The sequence below is a fragment of the Aphelocoma coerulescens genome (genome assembly GCF_041296385.1).
Source record: "Aphelocoma coerulescens isolate FSJ_1873_10779 chromosome Z unlocalized genomic scaffold, UR_Acoe_1.0 ChrZ, whole genome shotgun sequence".
Classification (NCBI taxonomy): Eukaryota; Metazoa; Chordata; class Aves; order Passeriformes; family Corvidae; genus Aphelocoma; species Aphelocoma coerulescens.
The window spans coordinates 43234574-43254049 of NW_027184085.1; the positions used below are offsets into that span (position 1 = coordinate 43234574).

At 35.9% G+C, this 19476-nt stretch overlaps 1 protein-coding gene across 1 annotated transcript in view; it reads right to left on the reverse strand.

The window, feature by feature from the left end:
• Window positions 1-19476, reverse strand: part of ADAMTS19 (ADAM metallopeptidase with thrombospondin type 1 motif 19) — a 135718-nt gene that overhangs the window by 29190 nt on the left and 87052 nt on the right. The window contains exons 11-17 of the mRNA XM_069002224.1: window positions 17501-17602; window positions 14635-14765; window positions 12919-13088; window positions 9957-10084; window positions 9128-9248; window positions 7050-7130; window positions 2-159 (exon numbers count right to left, since the gene is read on the reverse strand). Of these exons, the coding sequence (XP_068858325.1) occupies window positions 2-159; window positions 7050-7130; window positions 9128-9248; window positions 9957-10084; window positions 12919-13088; window positions 14635-14765; window positions 17501-17602 (891 nt within the window). The remainder of the gene's footprint in view (window position 1; window positions 160-7049; window positions 7131-9127; window positions 9249-9956; window positions 10085-12918; window positions 13089-14634; window positions 14766-17500; window positions 17603-19476) is intronic.

Consider the following 19476-nt stretch of genomic DNA (forward strand, 5'->3'; position numbering starts at 1 on the left):
CCAGTAAATGTAAAGGTGATGTTGTGGGACCTTTGGCTGATATTTTCTCCCAGAGACCTCTCCGAACATAGTGGACTGTGGTCCCAGCAATATTGAATGTTCCAGAATGCTCTATCTTCCAATCACTATTGATTGACTGTTTTCCAGCATCCCGAAGAGCTGCAAAATATATTAAAAAAGCTCAGTATAAAAGGTGCCTGTTCAGTAGTGATTTTCTTCTCCTCTCACTTCCTGTTTGGATAATTTAAAAAGTAGTTGAAATTCACCTAACTCTGATTGCAAATATATTTATGGATCCTACTGTACATGAACTTCAATTGGTATATACCTCAGAAACACCTTCTGGGGGGAATGCCTGGCAAAACCATGTTTAACATTTAACATTACTTGAAGTTAGCAACAGTGTTTTAATGACTAAAAAGACTGACAGGCTCCAACATAATTCAGAATTTGAACACTGAATTAATTTAAGGCAAAGGGAACTATTCTGTATTCCTAGGGTGGTCATTTCTATAATTCATAAAAGCACGGGAAACACAATTTTCACATGAGACTCTTCAAGATTTGTGGAACTAGGCTAAAACTTAAAAAAAAGAAAAAATTCTAGCTCCAAATTCTTTCCTAATAACTACACTTGCCTTTTCTGCACCTTGGAAAGTGATAAGACTTTATACACTTTTACCACGTAATTGGGTGCTTCTAACAAGTAGTAAAAGCTTGCTCTTTTTGGCTGAATCATTTCTCATGCTAACCTAATTTATATCTAAAAACATGATCAAGCCACGTAAGATGTATTTCATACACTGAGAACAAAGGATTTTACATTAGAAAATGGAATAGATTCTTCTGTGAATGATTTGTAATTTTATTTTGTTTTACTTTATTTTATTTTGTTCCAATCAGTTCTGAATAGTCTTGTGAAGTAGAATATACTTGAAGTCACCTTCTGGACAAGAAGTTTTACACGTTTGTCTTCATTGAAATTGCATGTTTGGCATGAGATTGTTGTAAGACAACCTCCACATGTTCCAAAATTTCCCTTTTTAAAGTTGTAAGTTAATGTGAGTCACTCCTGTAATCATGTCCTCTCCTATTCATATTTATACTGTTATGTTTTGTTTCTACGGGAAACAATGGCAACAGGCCTACAGACTGGCAGGAATCCAACTGAATAAGACACCACTGATGTGTACCACTGCAGCACTGTGTAATAAATGTTAAGACTATAAAATCCATTAACACTGTATAACAGTCTTGTACTAAAAAGAACCAGTGATTCTAAAAGATTTAAAAATTGGTATTTTAGGTTTAAACATTCAATTGTTAACGGTAATTAAGCTCCATTTAGTGTTCAAACTGCCGGAGCTAATCCTCTTCTCAGTGGAGAAATTAAAAAAATGTACTCGAATGTGCCAAGGTCCAGCCGGGTCATGCTGCTCAGATGGAGCAGCATCCTCTCCCCAGAGAGCAGCAGAAATCATTCTGTCTGGTCTTTAAAATTAACGTGTGTGCCATAGCTTGCAGACATGTGCAGGAAACTGATATTCCAGCTCCAGAATACAAAAATATGCCAGATCTTGAATTTTCTGCTTTCGGATTCCTCATATGAGTCACTGGTCTTAGGCAAAGTCAGAAAGCGTGTCCTCAAGACTTAAATTTGGACTTGGATTCAGGCAGTGCAGCTTCTGTTCTTGACTCTGTCACACCCTATTTTGTAAGCAAGTTCACGGAGTTTTATTCCATACCACACACATATTCCTATTCTTCTTAACTTTTGACAGAGGAGGTTGCCCTGTACAAAGTAACCCAAAATAGGAAGAACATTCAGCACACAAGTGTATCCTCTCTCAGGTAATTCAAGCAATACACGTACAACTGTAAGGACAACAAAAGAACACTCGGACTGGGAAAGCCAACCACAACTGTAACCACAATCACAATTTCAGTGCTAAACCAAGGGGACTAATTACAACTGTGTCTCTGTAGAGCATAAAATAGCCGTCATAACAATGGCATTTAAGTGATGTTGATGAATGGAATGTATTTTTTAATTACTGTACCAGGGCTATACACTCTTCCAAGTTTAATGAGGTGCAAGAGACTACACAGCCAGAAAGATACAATAAATCACAGTTTAGCTATTGCATCTCCAAATGCTCAGTGGGGAGTAACAGTGCCCTGGTTCTGCTCCTCCACTTGGTAAATCAGTACCTACTAACCCTTTTTTTTCTAGGAACAAATCATTCTACTGTATTAACTTAGTGAATTTTGTGTTTTGTTTTGTCTAAAATATAGTCATACTTTCAAAAAAAAATCAAAATAATGCCATTCTGACTGATCCCTACTTTTCAGCAGAAAATGTAAAAGATACCTGAAATTCAATTCTAACTGAAATTCAATTCATTCACTGATATTTTTTAAGGAAGTAATTGTTTCACTTCTATTCATGTTATCAGGTGTCCCTTCAAGCCATCTTAAGAACATTAAGACTTGAGATTTGAGTGACTTTTTGAAAACTACAGCAGGCCTAAGCTTGACTGACTGGTAGTTGCCAGTGTCCTCTTTATCATCCTCTTCAAAAATGGTGCAATAGTCACTTTTCTCCAATCACTGGGGACTTCACTGGGCTGCCATGACTTTTCAAATATACTTGAGAGTGACTTGATAACTACGTTAGCCAGTTCCCTCAGGACCATAGGATGCATCTCATTAGGTCCCATATATTTGCGTATGTTCAGGTTCCTTGGGTGGTCTCAAATCTGATCTATGATGGGAGGAACTTCATTCCACCATTCCCTGTCCTGATGTTGAGGGACTTAAAGATATGGGGAAAGTGTTTACCACTCAAGCTGAGGCAAAAATCACTGCAGCCTTCTCCATGACCATCATCATTAGTTCTTCCTGTCCTATTTTTCAGTGTGTGTTGTGGGTGTGTATATTTTCTTTACTATTCCCTTTCTGACTAAAAACCTGTAGAAACCCTTAATAATCTTGCCATTCCTTGCAAAATTCACCTCTACTTGTACCCTAGTCTTCCTGAACATATCCCCATATATATGAGCAGCATCCTGGTATACTTTCCAGCATATATGTCCCTGGTTCCACTGCCTATGCATTCCCTTCTTCCACTCCAGTTTGACCAAGAGGTACTTACTCAACCATGGTAATCTCCTGCCTTCCTTGCCCAATTTCTTATATGTTGGAATCAAGAGCTCTTGCAATCCAGGAAAAATTATTATCCTTAATTGTTATTAAAAATTATTATCCTAAATCTTTAAAGAGCTTCTAGCTCTGTTTTGCTCCTGTACACTCAAGGGCAGTTTCCCAGGGGGTACCAGCTATCAGTTCCTTAGACAACTGAAAGTTTGTTCTCATAACATTCAGAGTCCTGGCTTTAGTCTTCATCTGGCCCGTATCCCTAAAATCATGAATTCCAGCAGAGCGTGATCATTGCAGATTAGGCTGCCACCAAACTTGACCTCTCTAAATAGTTCATCTGTGTTGGGAAGCAATCAACAAGGTCCAGGAACACTATTACTCTGGCCTATCACTTTGATTAAAAAATTATCCTCAGTACACCCCAAGAGTCTCCTGGACTGCTTACACCTTGGTGTGCTGTTTTTCCAGCAGACATCAGGTAACTGAAATCACCAAGCCAGATCAGAGTCTGTAAGCATGATGATTGATGTAGCTGAAGTAAGAGCACTTCATCAACAGACTCCTCTTGGTTAGGCAGCCTGTTGTAACCCCCAACAAAGAAGTCTCCTTTGTTGGCCTGGCATGTAATTTTTACCCATAGGCTCTCAACCATTTTCTGTGGTCCTCTATATACGAAAGGAAAACATGTTTAGTCTCAGTGGACTCTGGTCTCTGCTTTGCTTTCAGGGGCCAGGTTCTCAACTGGCTTCCCTTGAAATCTGAAATTACACTGTCTGCAAAGGTTACACAGATTTGGTTTCAGGGTATTTTTAAACTATTAATATTGCCAGAAATGAGGGATTCAAAATTTTTCAGACACCATCTTCTTTCCCACACCCTCCTGTCTCAAAATGTGACCCAACATGCTTTTTTTTAACTAGGAAGCATTTCATAAAAGAAATCACATGGAACACAGCACACCTATAGGCTGGATGCCTAAAAGAGCATTGGCAATTACAATCTCATACTGTGTTACACTGCAGAACTGAAGGGCCTATATCCCTGAAGTAGCTTGATCATATATTTGAGAATAATGACACAGGTAATCCACTTCTTTAGTTCAGCTGAAAATGAATCTTTTCTCTCATTTCTGATTAGCACAAAAAAAATTCCACGGTTTAGACTGTAAGTAATTTCTATAGTTGTATTCCACTAACTAATCGCATTAATTCATTGTAAAGCCTGGACCTGTTGTGCCATCACTCAAGTGTCTCATGAATGAGCTCTGTAATTTCAAAGCCTAGGACTTCTAAGACAGAAATATTTTAATTTTTAATTATCTTATACCATAAGAATCTAGATAATGCTTGAAAAAACTTTTTATAGCTGTTCTTAAAATGTTTTTTTAAGTATCTGATAGTGAAAGAAATCTCAAAAACAGTGTTATTACTGCTAGTTTAGTCTTTGAAAATAAATAATGAAATTATTTCTAAAAATAATAATTTGTAATTCAAAAATTAGTACATTTATGCTTTAGGAAATATTCTTGACTTAAATAAACACTCCCCACCCACTGTACTGCTACATATAATTACCACTCCAGAATACTGTACTGATAAAAGAAGGATCACAAACTCTTGTGCTTTTTCCAATATAATTTCAGCGGGGAGGAATACCCAGTTTGGCTGCATCCCTGCTTCTGCATCTCCACAGGTGAGAAGAGATAGGACAGTTGTCAACAGGTCAATTAGTTCAGCAAACACAGTTGCAAGTTTTACCTTGTCTTTTCCTCTGCTACGCCAGAGCTCCTGTTACTGTGGTGGATGTGGATATACTTCACACAAACAAGACATCTGCTCTGACTATTTGCTTCAACAACACAATTATCCAGTGATGCTACTAATGTGGGCTGTAGTTTTACTAATCAATTTAGCAAAACCATCGCAGTTTCCAGATCATAGTGACTCTGTTTCCTGACCATCAAGTAAATTCAGAGAAGTGCACTGTATTTTGACTCCTTCTGTATTTGACCTGTGCTGTACAACAATGATCAAATCTTCCTTCAGCTAAAATTGCTTTCTAAGCAACAGCTACTAGTGTATGCTGGAACACATTGTGTTAACACTTTATCTCCAGTTACACAATTATTAGTTGTATAGTGAGCTGTATTGTTTCCAGACCTTAATCGTAAAATGTGTTTAGGACAATTAGTAAAACAGAAATAGTGTTGGCCTGTATTGACTAATTTCAAGTACGGAACTAAGTATGGTGCCGCATAAAATTAACATAAAGAACTGTAAGATGGAAAACCAATCAGAAACATGAAAGAATTTAATCTGTATTACATTTCACATTTTTAACCACAGTATTGTGAAGAATATTGTTTCTACAACTAAAGACCTATGCTTTCTCCCCAAAACTTTCATTATGTAATGCCTATTCAAAAACTACTCCTTTTCAATTCAGATTCTGATGCTTTCAGAATAAATTACCTACAAATGAAGAAATTTTAAATACCTTTTGCTAGTTAAAAAAACCGCCAAAATGGTGCAACAGCACAGGTTTTAATTCAAGGTGTGGCAACGGACCTCTTACTGGGTCCCCATAAAAGCTTACCACAAAAAATGAGGTGTAAGGCTCAACAAAAGATACTGCAGAGAATACTGGCTGATCCTCAGTCAGACCTAAACCATTAAAATTAATGAAAATAAAATTACAGTAACAAGCAGCTAGGAGCTAATTGGCAACTTTCACAACTGAGCATCATGACTGACATTATTTCATGGGCATAAAAACCATTTCACTCTTTTTGCCTTTCGTATGGTAAGGGATGAATTAGTTTGCTACTCATAAAGAAGGAAAAAAATTTCCCTAAATACAATGTCAGCAACTATTTATTTATATATTTATGCACTATTCAAAAAACAGAAAATAATAGTATTTCTATTCTCTACATATGTTAATAGAAAGACAAACTTCATTTATTGTTTCAACACTCTTACCTATCCAAGTCCATGGTTCACTGGGGAACAATTAAATATTCCAGATCTCAAAACCTCCTGCGAAGGTGCAGGCCTCAGACAAATCAGCAGTCATCCATTGATAACCTAGACTCTCCTAATTAAAATCCACCCTCTTCAACATTCTCTCAGTTGAAGTAACTAAGAATAGTGACCAGACCAGGGAATTTTTCTTATCATTGTCCTGTTTCTCATACCACATCTCTCTCAATTTAAATTTAAGCACTGCACAAAACAACACTCATTATGATATTTCATATATTCCCTTAAACCCTGTAACAATAATGGTAACAAAGTGTACTCTCCTACACAACTTCTTTACACCTCATTAAAAGAGAAACACTTTTTTTTTAATCAATGAAAGACAATTTCACTTAAATGGAGAAACAAAAAGAAAAAAATCACTGTGATTAAGTTTGCCTATTAGAAGATTTAGACAATTTAAAATAGTGCAAAGAAATACTTTTCTGCTTTTTCAGTCTAATTTTAGAACTTCTGTTCGACTTTTTTAGGGAACTGCTGTATGTTGCCCAGAGTGTGTCTTGTGTCTTGAGCACACATGATTGATTTCATGTTTGAGCACAAAATTCTTTTCAGTAGTTTTAATGTGCTTGTCATATGAAAAATTAAAAATGAGCAAGTATGCACAGAAATTTTTTTGCATAATCTAAATAGTCATTGAAATGTTCTCTAAAAAAGATGAGATAAAAGTTCAAAAGAAGACCTATATGAAAAATGGTTCTGTAATAATTCTTTCTGTTCTTTAGACAAGTTCTTCACAGATCTACTTTTCTACTCAGAGTTTTGTTCAATCACAAAGGCATGTTTAGCTAGCACATTTCAGTGTTGAGTAAAACAGGACATTAACACTAAAGCATATATAATGTTTACCTAAATAACTGTGAGCTGGTTTTTCTTCCACAACTTTGATTCTCCTTGCTCCTGCAGGTATCACCAAAGCTTCCACATAACCTAAACATGAAATCAGGTGTCCCAAGTTAAACAGAAAATTTGAAAAGCATAGAAAACTACATCTTGTATATTTTCTCATTTTTTTCTCCCCTATTTTGCTTTTTCAGTGTAGGAAGTTATAATTTATAAACCAATATTTTGAGGATTCTTGCAAAATTGAAAAAGACGCTATGGACCTGTGCCTTACACGTAATATATATATACAACGCTACACAATCAAAAGAGCATAGCACAGTAAAACATAACAAGAACTAGTGAGGCTGGGAGATTGGGGCTGGAGCAGGCGAAGTTATCACTGGCTAGGTAGTTCTAAGTCACCATGACCACCAGATGACTAAAAAAGAATTCCAGCTTCACTCAGCATGTAAAGACAAATGGTATAGCACTAAAATCTAAGCATCCTCCTACTGCTTGGTTTTGAGTTTGTTTTATATATTTTTGTTCCATCTCCTTCTTCTTGATTAAACATATTCAAACCCTGTCATGATAGGCTTTGGGTTTGAAATCTACTTATTAGGTTTTAGCTTCAAATTGACATTGCTTCCTGATAGTGTGGGACTAAGAGGATGTTGAACAATTCCTTTTAAGTAAAAAATGGTGAAAAGGCAATATAGGTGGAAACCACTGTGCAGGAAGGAATGTCATAAATAAATAAACCCATGTTTTAGATTATCCAGGTGAACTTCACAACAGGAAAAATATTCCCATCTTTTATTATGTGTACCTATGTGATATTCTACAACAAAATACTTAGCATTTGCAACACTTTTTCAATAATCCTGAAACATGAAAATTAAAGCAGCATCTTTCGTTTCTGTAAGAGCTAATAACACTTTCTAAGTATTGCTTATAGCTTCTTAAGAAGGAAAATAACTTACACAGGTGTTAAGATGGCAATACCACAATATTGAGGGTTGACACAGCACCTTGAAAAAACTTGAAAGTGTGTGGATATTCACATTAGCAGCTCCACATTCAATAGAAGAGACCTAACATAATGTGATTTTATTAGCAGGAACCTTCTTTGCTGTTTTTTTCATATCTTGTAGTCCTCCAGACTCATCTGGGGTTTGGGATTGTTGCTTTGCCTTACATTCAGCTTGAGAGGGCCAGACATAAACATTTGAAGACTATGCCTAACTTTCTCCTCTTGCCTTATACTTCAGTCTAAAATCCACTGAAATCCTTTATTTTTCAAAGATAGTGCTGTCTGCTTCTAATTACAGTATTTTTTGATGTGATTTACTTACCACCTTTAAATTCTGCACATTTTTTACTCAAGAAACTGGAAGTGTAATGGCAAACAAATGCTGATAGTTGGTCAAATGCTGTTTCAAAGGAAAGACTTGTATTCATAGTGCAAGGTGCACATTATTAGGATTTCAATTCTCTACTCTGTCAAAATTATTGTGCTGGAGTCAGTAAGTTATTCCCATTCACAGGACAGATCACAGCAGCGTGTGGATAGCTCACGTTCATTCTGCATCATAAAATCTATTGGCTTTTTGAGATATTATTAGTATAAAACAATGAGTAATGAAGAGGTATTAGACTTCTTCACGTATTTGGCTTTATGATCTGTCACTGCCTGGCTTAGTTTAATGACATTACTCTAGGTAACAAATCGTAATTTGGATATTTATTTTGAAGAATACTAAATGAATCTAAACATGAATTTACAGTTCCTCTATTTGCTAAAGATTTAAATCTAATTTCTCATATTCCTTAGAAATTAGGCTCTTCTATGAAATAGAGTGTTTCTTAATGAAAGATATTTCCTTCATCTTGCAATTGAAATAATGTGCAATAATTTTGCAACAAATTTTATAATATTTATGCAGTCTTATCTTCAATGTCTTATCTTTAAAAACCTAGGTTCACAGTTCTTTTGAGGATCTGCAAAGTTTCAAGAAATATAGTTTTTTATTTTCCAATGCTCAAAGTAATCAACAAGCCACTGGTTTCCTTAGTATTTGAAATAAACAAACAGACATTACCTGCTCCTCTGGTATGGTTAAAATCACCTTTAATAACTTTGCATGACTTTCCATTACCATTGCATATACCACAATGATCTTCACGAGCCAGAGATCCTAATATACCATCACAGCCAAATTTCTGCAGGAGAAGAAAGTAAAAGCTATTGAGACAGAGGCCATGTTTTTCATAAAGTTGCCTTTAGTACCAGGCACCTCTCCCTTCTGCAAGATGCCTAGCCAACATGACCCAGCCCTGCTGGGAATGAGGGTTACACTAGCTCCTGGCAGAGATCTGTCCCATAGAGAATTCCCCTGTGACTTTATGTAGATTGCTGCGTTCACTCTTCCTAAGGTTGGCTAAGTCTACCAGCTGCTCTCCAAGAGAAACACAACCGCATTCCCATCTCCTGGTGGGACCTGTGGCACATCAGATGCCCTATGCAACGCACACACCACAGGCCTTCCCAGTAAGTGAATGCAATGTGCCTCTCCTGCTTTCTACTCAAAATATGGGTGGTTCTTTCCTATGCCCACAATGGGAAAGTGCTGTTAATGTCAGCCTAAGACCTTATTCTGAACAGGGCATAAACAGGTCTGGAATATGTAAATATAAATTATATTCGTGTTTTGCTAAAAAGCATTCAGTTTAAAATAAATTAAGTTTACTCAAGCATCTCCATATTACTGTTAGACGTATTTCTATGAATTAATATCAGGGGTAGTTTGACAACAGCAATAAAGTTAATATATGCGGGCCTGATATGAATTAAAAACCTTTTAAAGTCTTAACATATATGTGTGCTTGGTGTGTGCTAGTATATCCAGGTTCAAAACAAATAATTCATACCTGGCATCTACCATCTGCACAGACATCTAGCCCATGCTGGCCACAGGAAGTCCCATCCATCACCTTTTCTGTTAGAAGAACAGGTTGATCCTTTCCAGCCGGTGAACAGAATAAGGCACATGGCTTTTCTGTAGCAGCAATGGATGGAAAAACATGCAATATTGGAATAAGGGAACTTTAGAAATACAGAATTATCATCAACACTATTGTTAAAACTGATACTTGCTTATGTATGGTATGCATCTACGCTAACATAAGAAGTTATCTTAGACACACGAAAAACAAAAAAGATTTTGATCCATTCCTTAGCTGTTTGAAAAACTTGAGGTTTTTTTTTCCCCTACAGCATGCTATTGCTACAAACTTGGCCTACATAGTACTCATGTCATGCTCATTGTTGCAATTAAGAATATACACATTACAGCTGTTGGAATATTGTGGTTGTAATCTATACTTTCATTCTCCTATATTTTTGGCAGATCATAAATATTGGTTAAAAAAGGAGCTTAACACTTTCCAGACTTCCTAACTAAGCAGGTCAAGGAGAAAAAAATGAAGTAACTGACACACCCTGGGAAGAAAAATATATGAATTTACAAATTCCACATTAAAAAAAACAAACCAAAAAAGCCCACAACCCCCCTGGAAACATTATTTTTGACATTTTTACAAAGTTCAAGCAATTTTCTACTAAATTTCTAAAACATTCTGTAAATCATTTCTAATTATGAAAGCACATAAAAATGTAGTAATAGCCTATGTATCCATGTATTTCTAATGGCCTCATTTATAAACAATGAAGTTTGTTTCACCACTGTGAAAGTAATAGTGAATAAAAGAAACTAAGTCTCTTCTCAGTGGCCAACAAAGTACAAAATGACAGGATTTTTTTGTATCTTTGTTCACAAATGAACTGACTCAGAACTTCTTCCTAAATCTGTTGCAGATTTTTGAAAGGATAAAGTCAATCCTGAACCTGAAACTGATTTCACTTGGACACAATCTATGCCACTCTGACTTCATACTGACTTCTAGATTCCTGGAGTGCATTTTTATTAGTAAATTAAACAGTTCCAGGAAACATTCAGGGGCACAGGAATTCTACTGTCTATACAGCTGAACTGTAAAACAGTCTATGCCACATTTTTTTGCATGTGCTAACTAGCACTAGCTCAGTCTAGACTGGAAATTGCCATCTGCAAAGGACTGTTTTCAAAAAAGTAGTTTTAGCATGCAAAAGAGTAGGAAAGTACAGACAGGACTTTTGTGCCAACTGACTTACACAACAGAGAGTGGTCTGGGCACATTTAAATTACTAAAATTGACAGAGCCTCAGGGCTAGAGGACCAGTACAAACAGATGTGATCTCTTCTGCCAACATGTGAAGCTAGTCAGACACAAGCCATCTCCAGCTAAAAAGCTGCCTGAGTTTGTGCCCTCTGCATTCCTGTTATACTCCTTAAATAGTAGCCTCAAGGTTCCCTGGGGCCTTTACGCATGTATCAGCATTTTTTAAAGGAATACATGACTGATGACCTAAACATTATTTTAAAGACACTGAACTCAAAGAGACAGCAACTAAACAACACCAGACAACTTCAACAGACTACAGACCTCATACAGTAACTATTTTGGATATGGTGTACCATTAGTGTCCTCTAAGAGAGCAAACAATTAAGGATTTGAGAGCAACTGGGATACTGGAACTCTCTGTCTGGTCCACTTTTGTCCCTGAAGGACACCTCAAGATAGTAGGATCACTCAGAACGAAGTTAGAGGAAAGCAACCATCCATACTCGTTAACACGGCATAGGAGAGTGTCAAGATTTTTTCATCTGAATGAAATCATATTATTCAAAGTCAGATTTAAACATTTAGATCCTTTAGGATATAAATCATGTGGTCCTCTGCTAAAATGAAATTTAGTAAAACAAACCAAAAGTAATTGACTCGATAAGCACCTATGTAATAGTTGGAGAGAGTTCTTCTTACAATGAAATGAGCTAATATACAAGCCTAATGAAAATAGTATCACAAGTTTTCCCTTTGGCACCTTGAGAAAAGGCTTAGAAAAAAAAAAACCTTCTTTAGTTAGGCATATATAATACGTTGATAGCAAAATAGTCTTCTATGCTTTCTGATGCTTTCTGATAAATTGTTTCAAGAGTTAAAACAATTTATAGTAATGAACTACTTAAAATTTGGTAACACACACAGTACTCCTGTGTCATTCAAGGTTTTCTTTACTGTGGGTTGCTATGACTTTAGGTTCTCAAGTCAACTGTTTTCATAACTGATGTGCTTTTGTTGTGCTTTTTCCTTTGTTTGTTTTTAATTTAAATAAATTAAAACAAAAAATTAAAGAAAATTCAGTGGGGTGGCAATTATTGTTTACATTTCATGGGAATTTGTTTTCTAGTCACTGATGTCCTAAACCAACATTAATTTTGCAGATAGTATAAGTCTAATCTTACTATACTCCCACTTGGGTGTTTTCCTAATGATACGGTATGAAAGCAAGTTTGTTGCATGGAAGCATGCAAACAGTATGCCAAGACTTTGCATGCAGTAGCTGTTAGGATTTAAAGAAATCTTATCGACATTTACAGCATGTATTACATACAGATTGCTGCCAAAATCAAACACTGGTATGTGAAATACTCACAACGTTAAGCTGTAAGTTCTGTCCTTCCTCAAAAACAGAGGCTCACAACATCTGCACTGTCTTTTTGGCTTTGTAGGTAAAAAATATAACTGATATATGCATGTTTAACGATTACTCTAGAAACTGGTATTTCTGAGTCTCTTCATACTACAATTCTGATTAAATAGGAAAAAACTGACTCATTTTTCATTCATCGTTTGTTTACTTTAGTTTTAACTGTAGCTCTCTTGATCAACAATACCAAGCTACAAACCATATAAGCAGATGATAAGAACAAGGGAGATGGTTTATACTTACCATCATCAATGACAGCTTGCCACTGGTGCACATGCTTCTGATATGAAGATCTGATACTGAAAGCTTGGCACTGCCAGTCCCTAAAGGCAGGAACACCAGCAGGACAAGAAGGATTTTCACATACCCTATACTGCGTTGTGGGCCCATGACACTCTCCTTCAAGGCCTGAACTAGAAAAGATGGCATAAATACAACCCTTTACTGTTGGCAATATTTTGTCAGATTTACAGTATAGCTTATTTATGCTAGACACAAACTCAAAATAGCAGGGGTTTTTTTGACACTTAGCATCCAGAAATCACCCATAAAAAATCAAAGTCACAGAACAAAACATGTTTGCCTTCTCTTTGTACTGGCTACGTTACATATAAGGAGGGATGGGTGCTAAGCCATAATTTACACTTAGCCTCAAGGAAGCATTCGGACTAGTAGGAGTTCAGTAAGGAGAAGCACAGCTGCAGTTTTGATATAGTTGAGATGGTTTTTCTCTACCTGGGCTAAGCCAAAGGGGCTACTGAAAGGAAGCAACACCTGAAGATTTGCTACCTCTCCTTTTTCACTTTTAAGAACTGTGGTGTTACAGGGTTCAGACAAATGCTTTGTTTCTTTTTGATCACTTCAGTTGTGCTTCCAGGTCCTAATGAACAACTGCAAATGAAGAGAGAACTGCAGAAACTGGAGCTAATTATTTGGAACCCTTCCTGGAAAAATGAATTTAAGAGAGTGAAATTAAGAAATCCGTAAATTCTAGAAATAGCTTTAATGTATATGGCTGAAAGAGGTGTTTAGATGGCATGAACTGTGAAAGCATTCTGCATACCTGAATTTCTGTTAAACTTATGCTTATATGCTTCTGTATAGCCATATCCAACTTTTCTGCAACATTCTTTATGCAATTTATCTTTTTTAATCCCCCTGTCTATTTTGCCCCAAAATTTGCTATATTGTCTTCCATAATTCTTCATTTCCCCCTTTTGTTGTATTATTGTTTATTTAAAACCATTGACTCAACTCTTATCCACTTTGGTTTAGTCTTCCCTATACTTGCCTTCATTACTCTACTCTGTTCCCACTCCTATGCCTATTTTTCTTTTTCACTTGGTGTATAAATGACCCACAAAAATCAAGTTGGTACTGAGTAATTAAAAAGGAAAACACCTTTTAGCTGGTCACTGAGATATAGCGAAACAAATTTCATTCAAGTCAAAAGTAAAAATCCCTTTATCCCCAATGGCAGAAAATTTTCATTTTCACAAGATAGGGAACCTAAATTCTGTTTCCAGAGAGTCTGTCTAAATGTCTGAGAAACTGGCAGAAAGATCTCTTTGTAAAAGTTTCAATTTCTTGGTTCTCCAGATGAGATGCAGATGTCAATCTTCTACAGTTAAAAAATTTAAAGACTAGAATTACACCCTGACGATCTGCAAGTCAGAAATTGTGAATTTAAGTTTCTGTTGCTTCTTCAGTTGAAGCTTAAAAAAGAAAGTTTTATTCTTCCATTAATATTATCTAGGCTCTTGACAGAAGCAGAAAAGGTGAAAAATAATGTTGCCATGCGATAAAAAACTGAAATACCTATTCTTCTAAGTTTTTCAGTATACATAAAGTATTAATTGCTTAGGTAAAAGCCAACTGTTTCTTCATGGTTTCTGTACTCATTCAAGTTTTGTTCAGAAATTCTGATGAAAAGAAATGGAAACCTGAACTTATTTTTACCCAGGGCATTTGCGTTGTCGACTGCTGATTCCAGTGTTGCAAGTACGGCTACAAGTGCTCCACGCACTCCACTCCCCCTCCATGTGCTCCGTAAAAGAGGTCCGATTGATACAATCTCCAGCCTTACACCACTAGGGAAAAATTCAGCTCTTACATAAAAAAAATCAAGGCATATGCAAAACAATTCACTTCTCCACAAGCACATGGAAGCAAAACATAAACACATGGTTCAACATACAGTTTTCATATCAGTCAGATATATTTTTGCCAAGTGTTCTCCAAAGCTTTTTTGTCTATCCTAGTAAATGCAGCAGCCAGAGACCTTTCTCTGGTTAAGTGGCCAAGGAGCAGATTCAATTCTTGTCCATAACCTCTAAAATAAGTTCATTTCCAATGAAGGATGCCTCCTAGAAAAGGTATCCAGACTATGCTGTCTCCCTTAATTTGAGATGGGGCACTGCCTACGAAAGCATTTTGGGGTCCAGTCCAAACCTATTGCAGGGATCATCATCCTGCTGAACTGTATAGATGATCACAGCACAGTGTCCAGGGCTGTTCGCAGGAGCTGCTTGTTTCAGCATGACAGTTCCCAGCAGCAGGAACTTCATTGTCCCTGATTATCCAGTGACAATTTCAATAGAAAAATATATTAAAAAGTAATAGAGAAAATAAGATCTTATTCACAGCTTGTATTCAAAGATAAAATGGAAGCTTCAAAAAGCTGGTGTTGTGAAAGTCAAAAGAATTTCTGTCATTTATTTAAATAGTAATAATAAACTCAACGATCTTGCATGCATATATCATTTCCCAGCACAACCGCAATTTCTCACTCAAAAACTATCCCATCACTATTGTTATGCTCTGTAACCTATGTTGCTATCTCATATAAATCATCATAAACGCTGCAGAAATTAGTGCTTTACCAAATTAACTAGCTATCTGTCCTGTGTATTATGAAGTAGAGAGGTATTTTCCAACCGTAACAATTTCATAATTCTGTGATTCAGCAATTACGAAGCAATGAGGCTACAAGTAGACAACAAACACTTAATGTCATTAACATCAATAATTTAACTCATTTCTTTTTTCATTCTGAACTGTTGGTGAATTACTGTTATCAATGGAAAAAGTTGACAAAGAAGTCTCCTATTTATAGCAAAACAAAATGTGTCACTAATTCACTTAATAAAGGTTTTTGTTACTTTTAGAACACACCTCTGTAACTTTCAGTCTCTGTGCTAAATCCTTATCTGGTAACCTTTTCACCTGCAGTTTCAAACTGGCTTTCACTGATCAATTGATCCTAATTTTCTCTCTTAAATCATCACATTAAAATGATGGCATAATTATACCACTTTTGAAAAGTCTTCATGTTCGATGGCTTCACCTTTATATTAGATTTTTTAACCAGAAACTGTATATTTTATAATGTTCTTGGATGTTTCAAATCAAAAATGCTCATATATATTTAAAGATATTGTTTCAGATAAAATATGGATTTTTCTATAGACATAGCATCTGCCCTGTGTGGAATCTGAGGGATGCTTATAAATCCTTGACTTAAACCCCAGCCAGGTTGAACAGGCTATGCAAATGGCATTTCCATCACTTCCTAAGATCCCAAGAGGAGCACAAGACAACAGTAATTCATCTCCACAATACCACTAAAAAGACCCAAAGCCAGTGATTTGTGTAACCTAAAGCTCATCCTGGACAGATAACAAACAAGAAGAATAATTCTTCCTCATCCCCTGGGATAGTTTGGTAAAGTCTGCTTGGTTTCTTACTGCTATACATAAATAAGGTATCTCTATAGCCTGGCCCAATGAGCCATTTTAATTACAATCAGTAATTCTGGGTAATCTTAGTAAGAGGTTCTTATTCCATAGCATGGGCAGCCCAGTCTCAATGTAAAACATGTGATATTAAACAACAGAAATGTCCCTTATTTTCCAGATATTGACTTCAGACAGTAGAATCACTAGAAATTTTATCAGAATTAAAATATTGAAGCAATTATTTTAGAGATATGAACAGAAATAAAACCTGGTTTTCTTTTCACATATAAAATTATATTTTTTGAGAATTTTATCTTAGTTGATTGATTTGATTTTAGGAGAATGATGAGAGTTCTGGTGAATGTAATATGACTCAAAAGAGTAAATCACTCCTGTGGGAAATGGCTGTCAGCACAGTATCAGGAAAATCCCAAGACATATGTACGCTCTTTCTCTGTTATCTATTTGGGGTTTATTTATATTCATTTACAGATATATACAAAGATTACAGATTATTTTAACTGGAAAACTCTTGAAGGACATTTAATGTATGTCTGACTTGGGTGACCATTTAGTTTGTCTGTGATGGCATACTTTTCATGGCATTTGTCACTCTTTTACATGCACTTACACTATAAATATTTCATTATAAAACTTATCCTGAAAGGTTTTAACACAAATCTGTATCAATTCTTTCAAAGAGACTTTTTCCAAATCTTAAATCATAGCTGAGAACTCTGTATCTTTAAAATCTTAAGTTTCTATTTATAGTTAGAAGAGCAACAATTGCATTCTATTCATAAATATGATACAAAATGAGAAAGATTTCGAAATAAAACAGCATAAATACTAAAACATCTGTCTCTTTGGCTAACTTTTTTTTAATTCACTGGTTTTAGGGAAATGTTCTTTTTTCACATCTATATTATAAAATACATCACATTTAATACATTCAACTATACTTAGTTTATTTTTATGATAATTGAGGCAAATAGGAACTTAAAAGAAGTGCAAAGACCTATTCAGTTTGTTTCCTTAACTATTAGATGTTCAGTATAGTTGATATTACTTTTCCACCAGAGGCATACCTTTCCAGTGTCACAATCTGTTCCATCCATTGGTGGATCCAGTTTAGTTTTGCATTCCTTCTCACTTTCCACCTTACACCACAACCCAGTGCAAATGACATGCTGAAAACCAAACAAAGAGTAAGCACAAAATCTATCCTATGCAAAACTACTTTCTGCATGCAGTCTACTAATGTTGTCTAAATTTACTAGTTTGATGGTACTGAAATATGTTTAAAGACACATTAAATATGCAAAAAACCCCAAGTGGGCAGAGTCTCCTCAGACTTTTACTAATGATGCTTCTCTAGGACTTCTAGATCCCTCCTGTTTGTGCCATCCCAATGACTGCTGCTATCACACTCTTCCAATGATTCATAATTCCTCTAGAATTCATTTATTACTCTAGAAAAAAAAAAATTCCAAAAGCCATCGAACCTGATCTCCACAAAGAAGACACAAAGTAACTGCACAAATGAAGTATTTTTGCTGGAAAGAAGAGACGGGATATGACAGGGGTTCAAGTCAGCAGTGAACTTTAGAGATGGAAAGAAAAGCTATCCCTCAGAAGTATCAGAACAAAAGAGTTTTTACTTTACTCAAAAGAAAGCACAGCCTTGCAGGATGCTGGCTCACATTTCCTTGAATTTCCTTGGCAGCTTTCCCTATTTTTCTCTAAAAAGTCCTCCTTCTCCCATGGTTTTCAGTCATGACTTCATTCTCCTTGCTGTCTGTTCCCCCCTTAACAATAAACCAAGTGGAAGTGAAGAGACATCACATGGGGCCGAACTGTGGCCTGAATATTATTGCATAGGCACAGTGATCCTCCTCAATATGTATATTGCCCAATAAGGGGCAAGAAGGATCAGGAGAGGGGAATGCATTGCAAGGAGGATAAAAGGTAAAGAACAGCTGTGTTTTTTAAACCAAGGCTGCCAGAAGACCTGCTTTTTCTGAGTGAAATGATTTGTTATATCTGTACACCCAGTATGAGTCTCTGTGCCTTTTACACTACGCATGAAAAACGTGTCATAAATCTTATGCTACCTTGAGAAAAGACTAAAAGCAGACGAAACGTAATTCAACAAAAGACTGTGTCTGAACCAGGAAACAGGGCAGTTCCAGTGGGAGTCTTGCACATAAAAATGTCTGTAACATCAGTTGTCAAAAATAGTCAAAAATTGTAGAGGTCTGAAGCATTGTATAGAAACAAGAGACAGGATGGCAGCAGTCAGACTCACTCCTAATTCATCGTGTAAGAGTTTTTTGCTGAAGCTGAGATAACAACACAACAACCAGCTTATGCATGTCTCCAAAACACAGCCACAGACGTTCTATCCTGTTCCTGGGTAATCTTAGCAAGCATTTTTCAAGTAACAAACTGTAATTTCTGTTCTTGTCCATTGTTCTTTAAACAATGTAGATGATGACAATAGTAGATGAGATAGAGTATCAGATGTTCATGACAAAGTGCTTCCAAACCAAGTATGAAATGAGAGACATACTGTTGGAACTACTCCACAAAAAATATATGTTAATGTAATGTTCTTAATTAATATTTTTTGGAATACCTATAAATCTTCATTTCTGAGTGACTAAAATGGTGGAAAAGCTATCCAGATTTATCCAACTTTTCAAAAAAATAGAGTCAAATTTTCTCTTGTGCTTTCACATTTTTAAGTACACTATCATTCTTTTATTTCCCTAAACACTTTGACCTTATGGCTTACAACAAACAGCTCTTTACATATTTAGAAACAATTCTTCTAAATACAGAGAGGCATTAAGTCAGATTTATGGGGTTTGGGGTATTTTGGGTACCTAAACACAAACATATACTTGAACCATGTAAACTAAATGAAGTAAGTCAAATCAAGACACTTTGCTTGCTAATCTGCATTGTATGCATCTGACTGTTTCTACAAATACTTGTATACCACCTCCCTACAAACCCAGGGAAGCCTAACTTCCCCAGACAGAAACTACTTTGAGCTGTA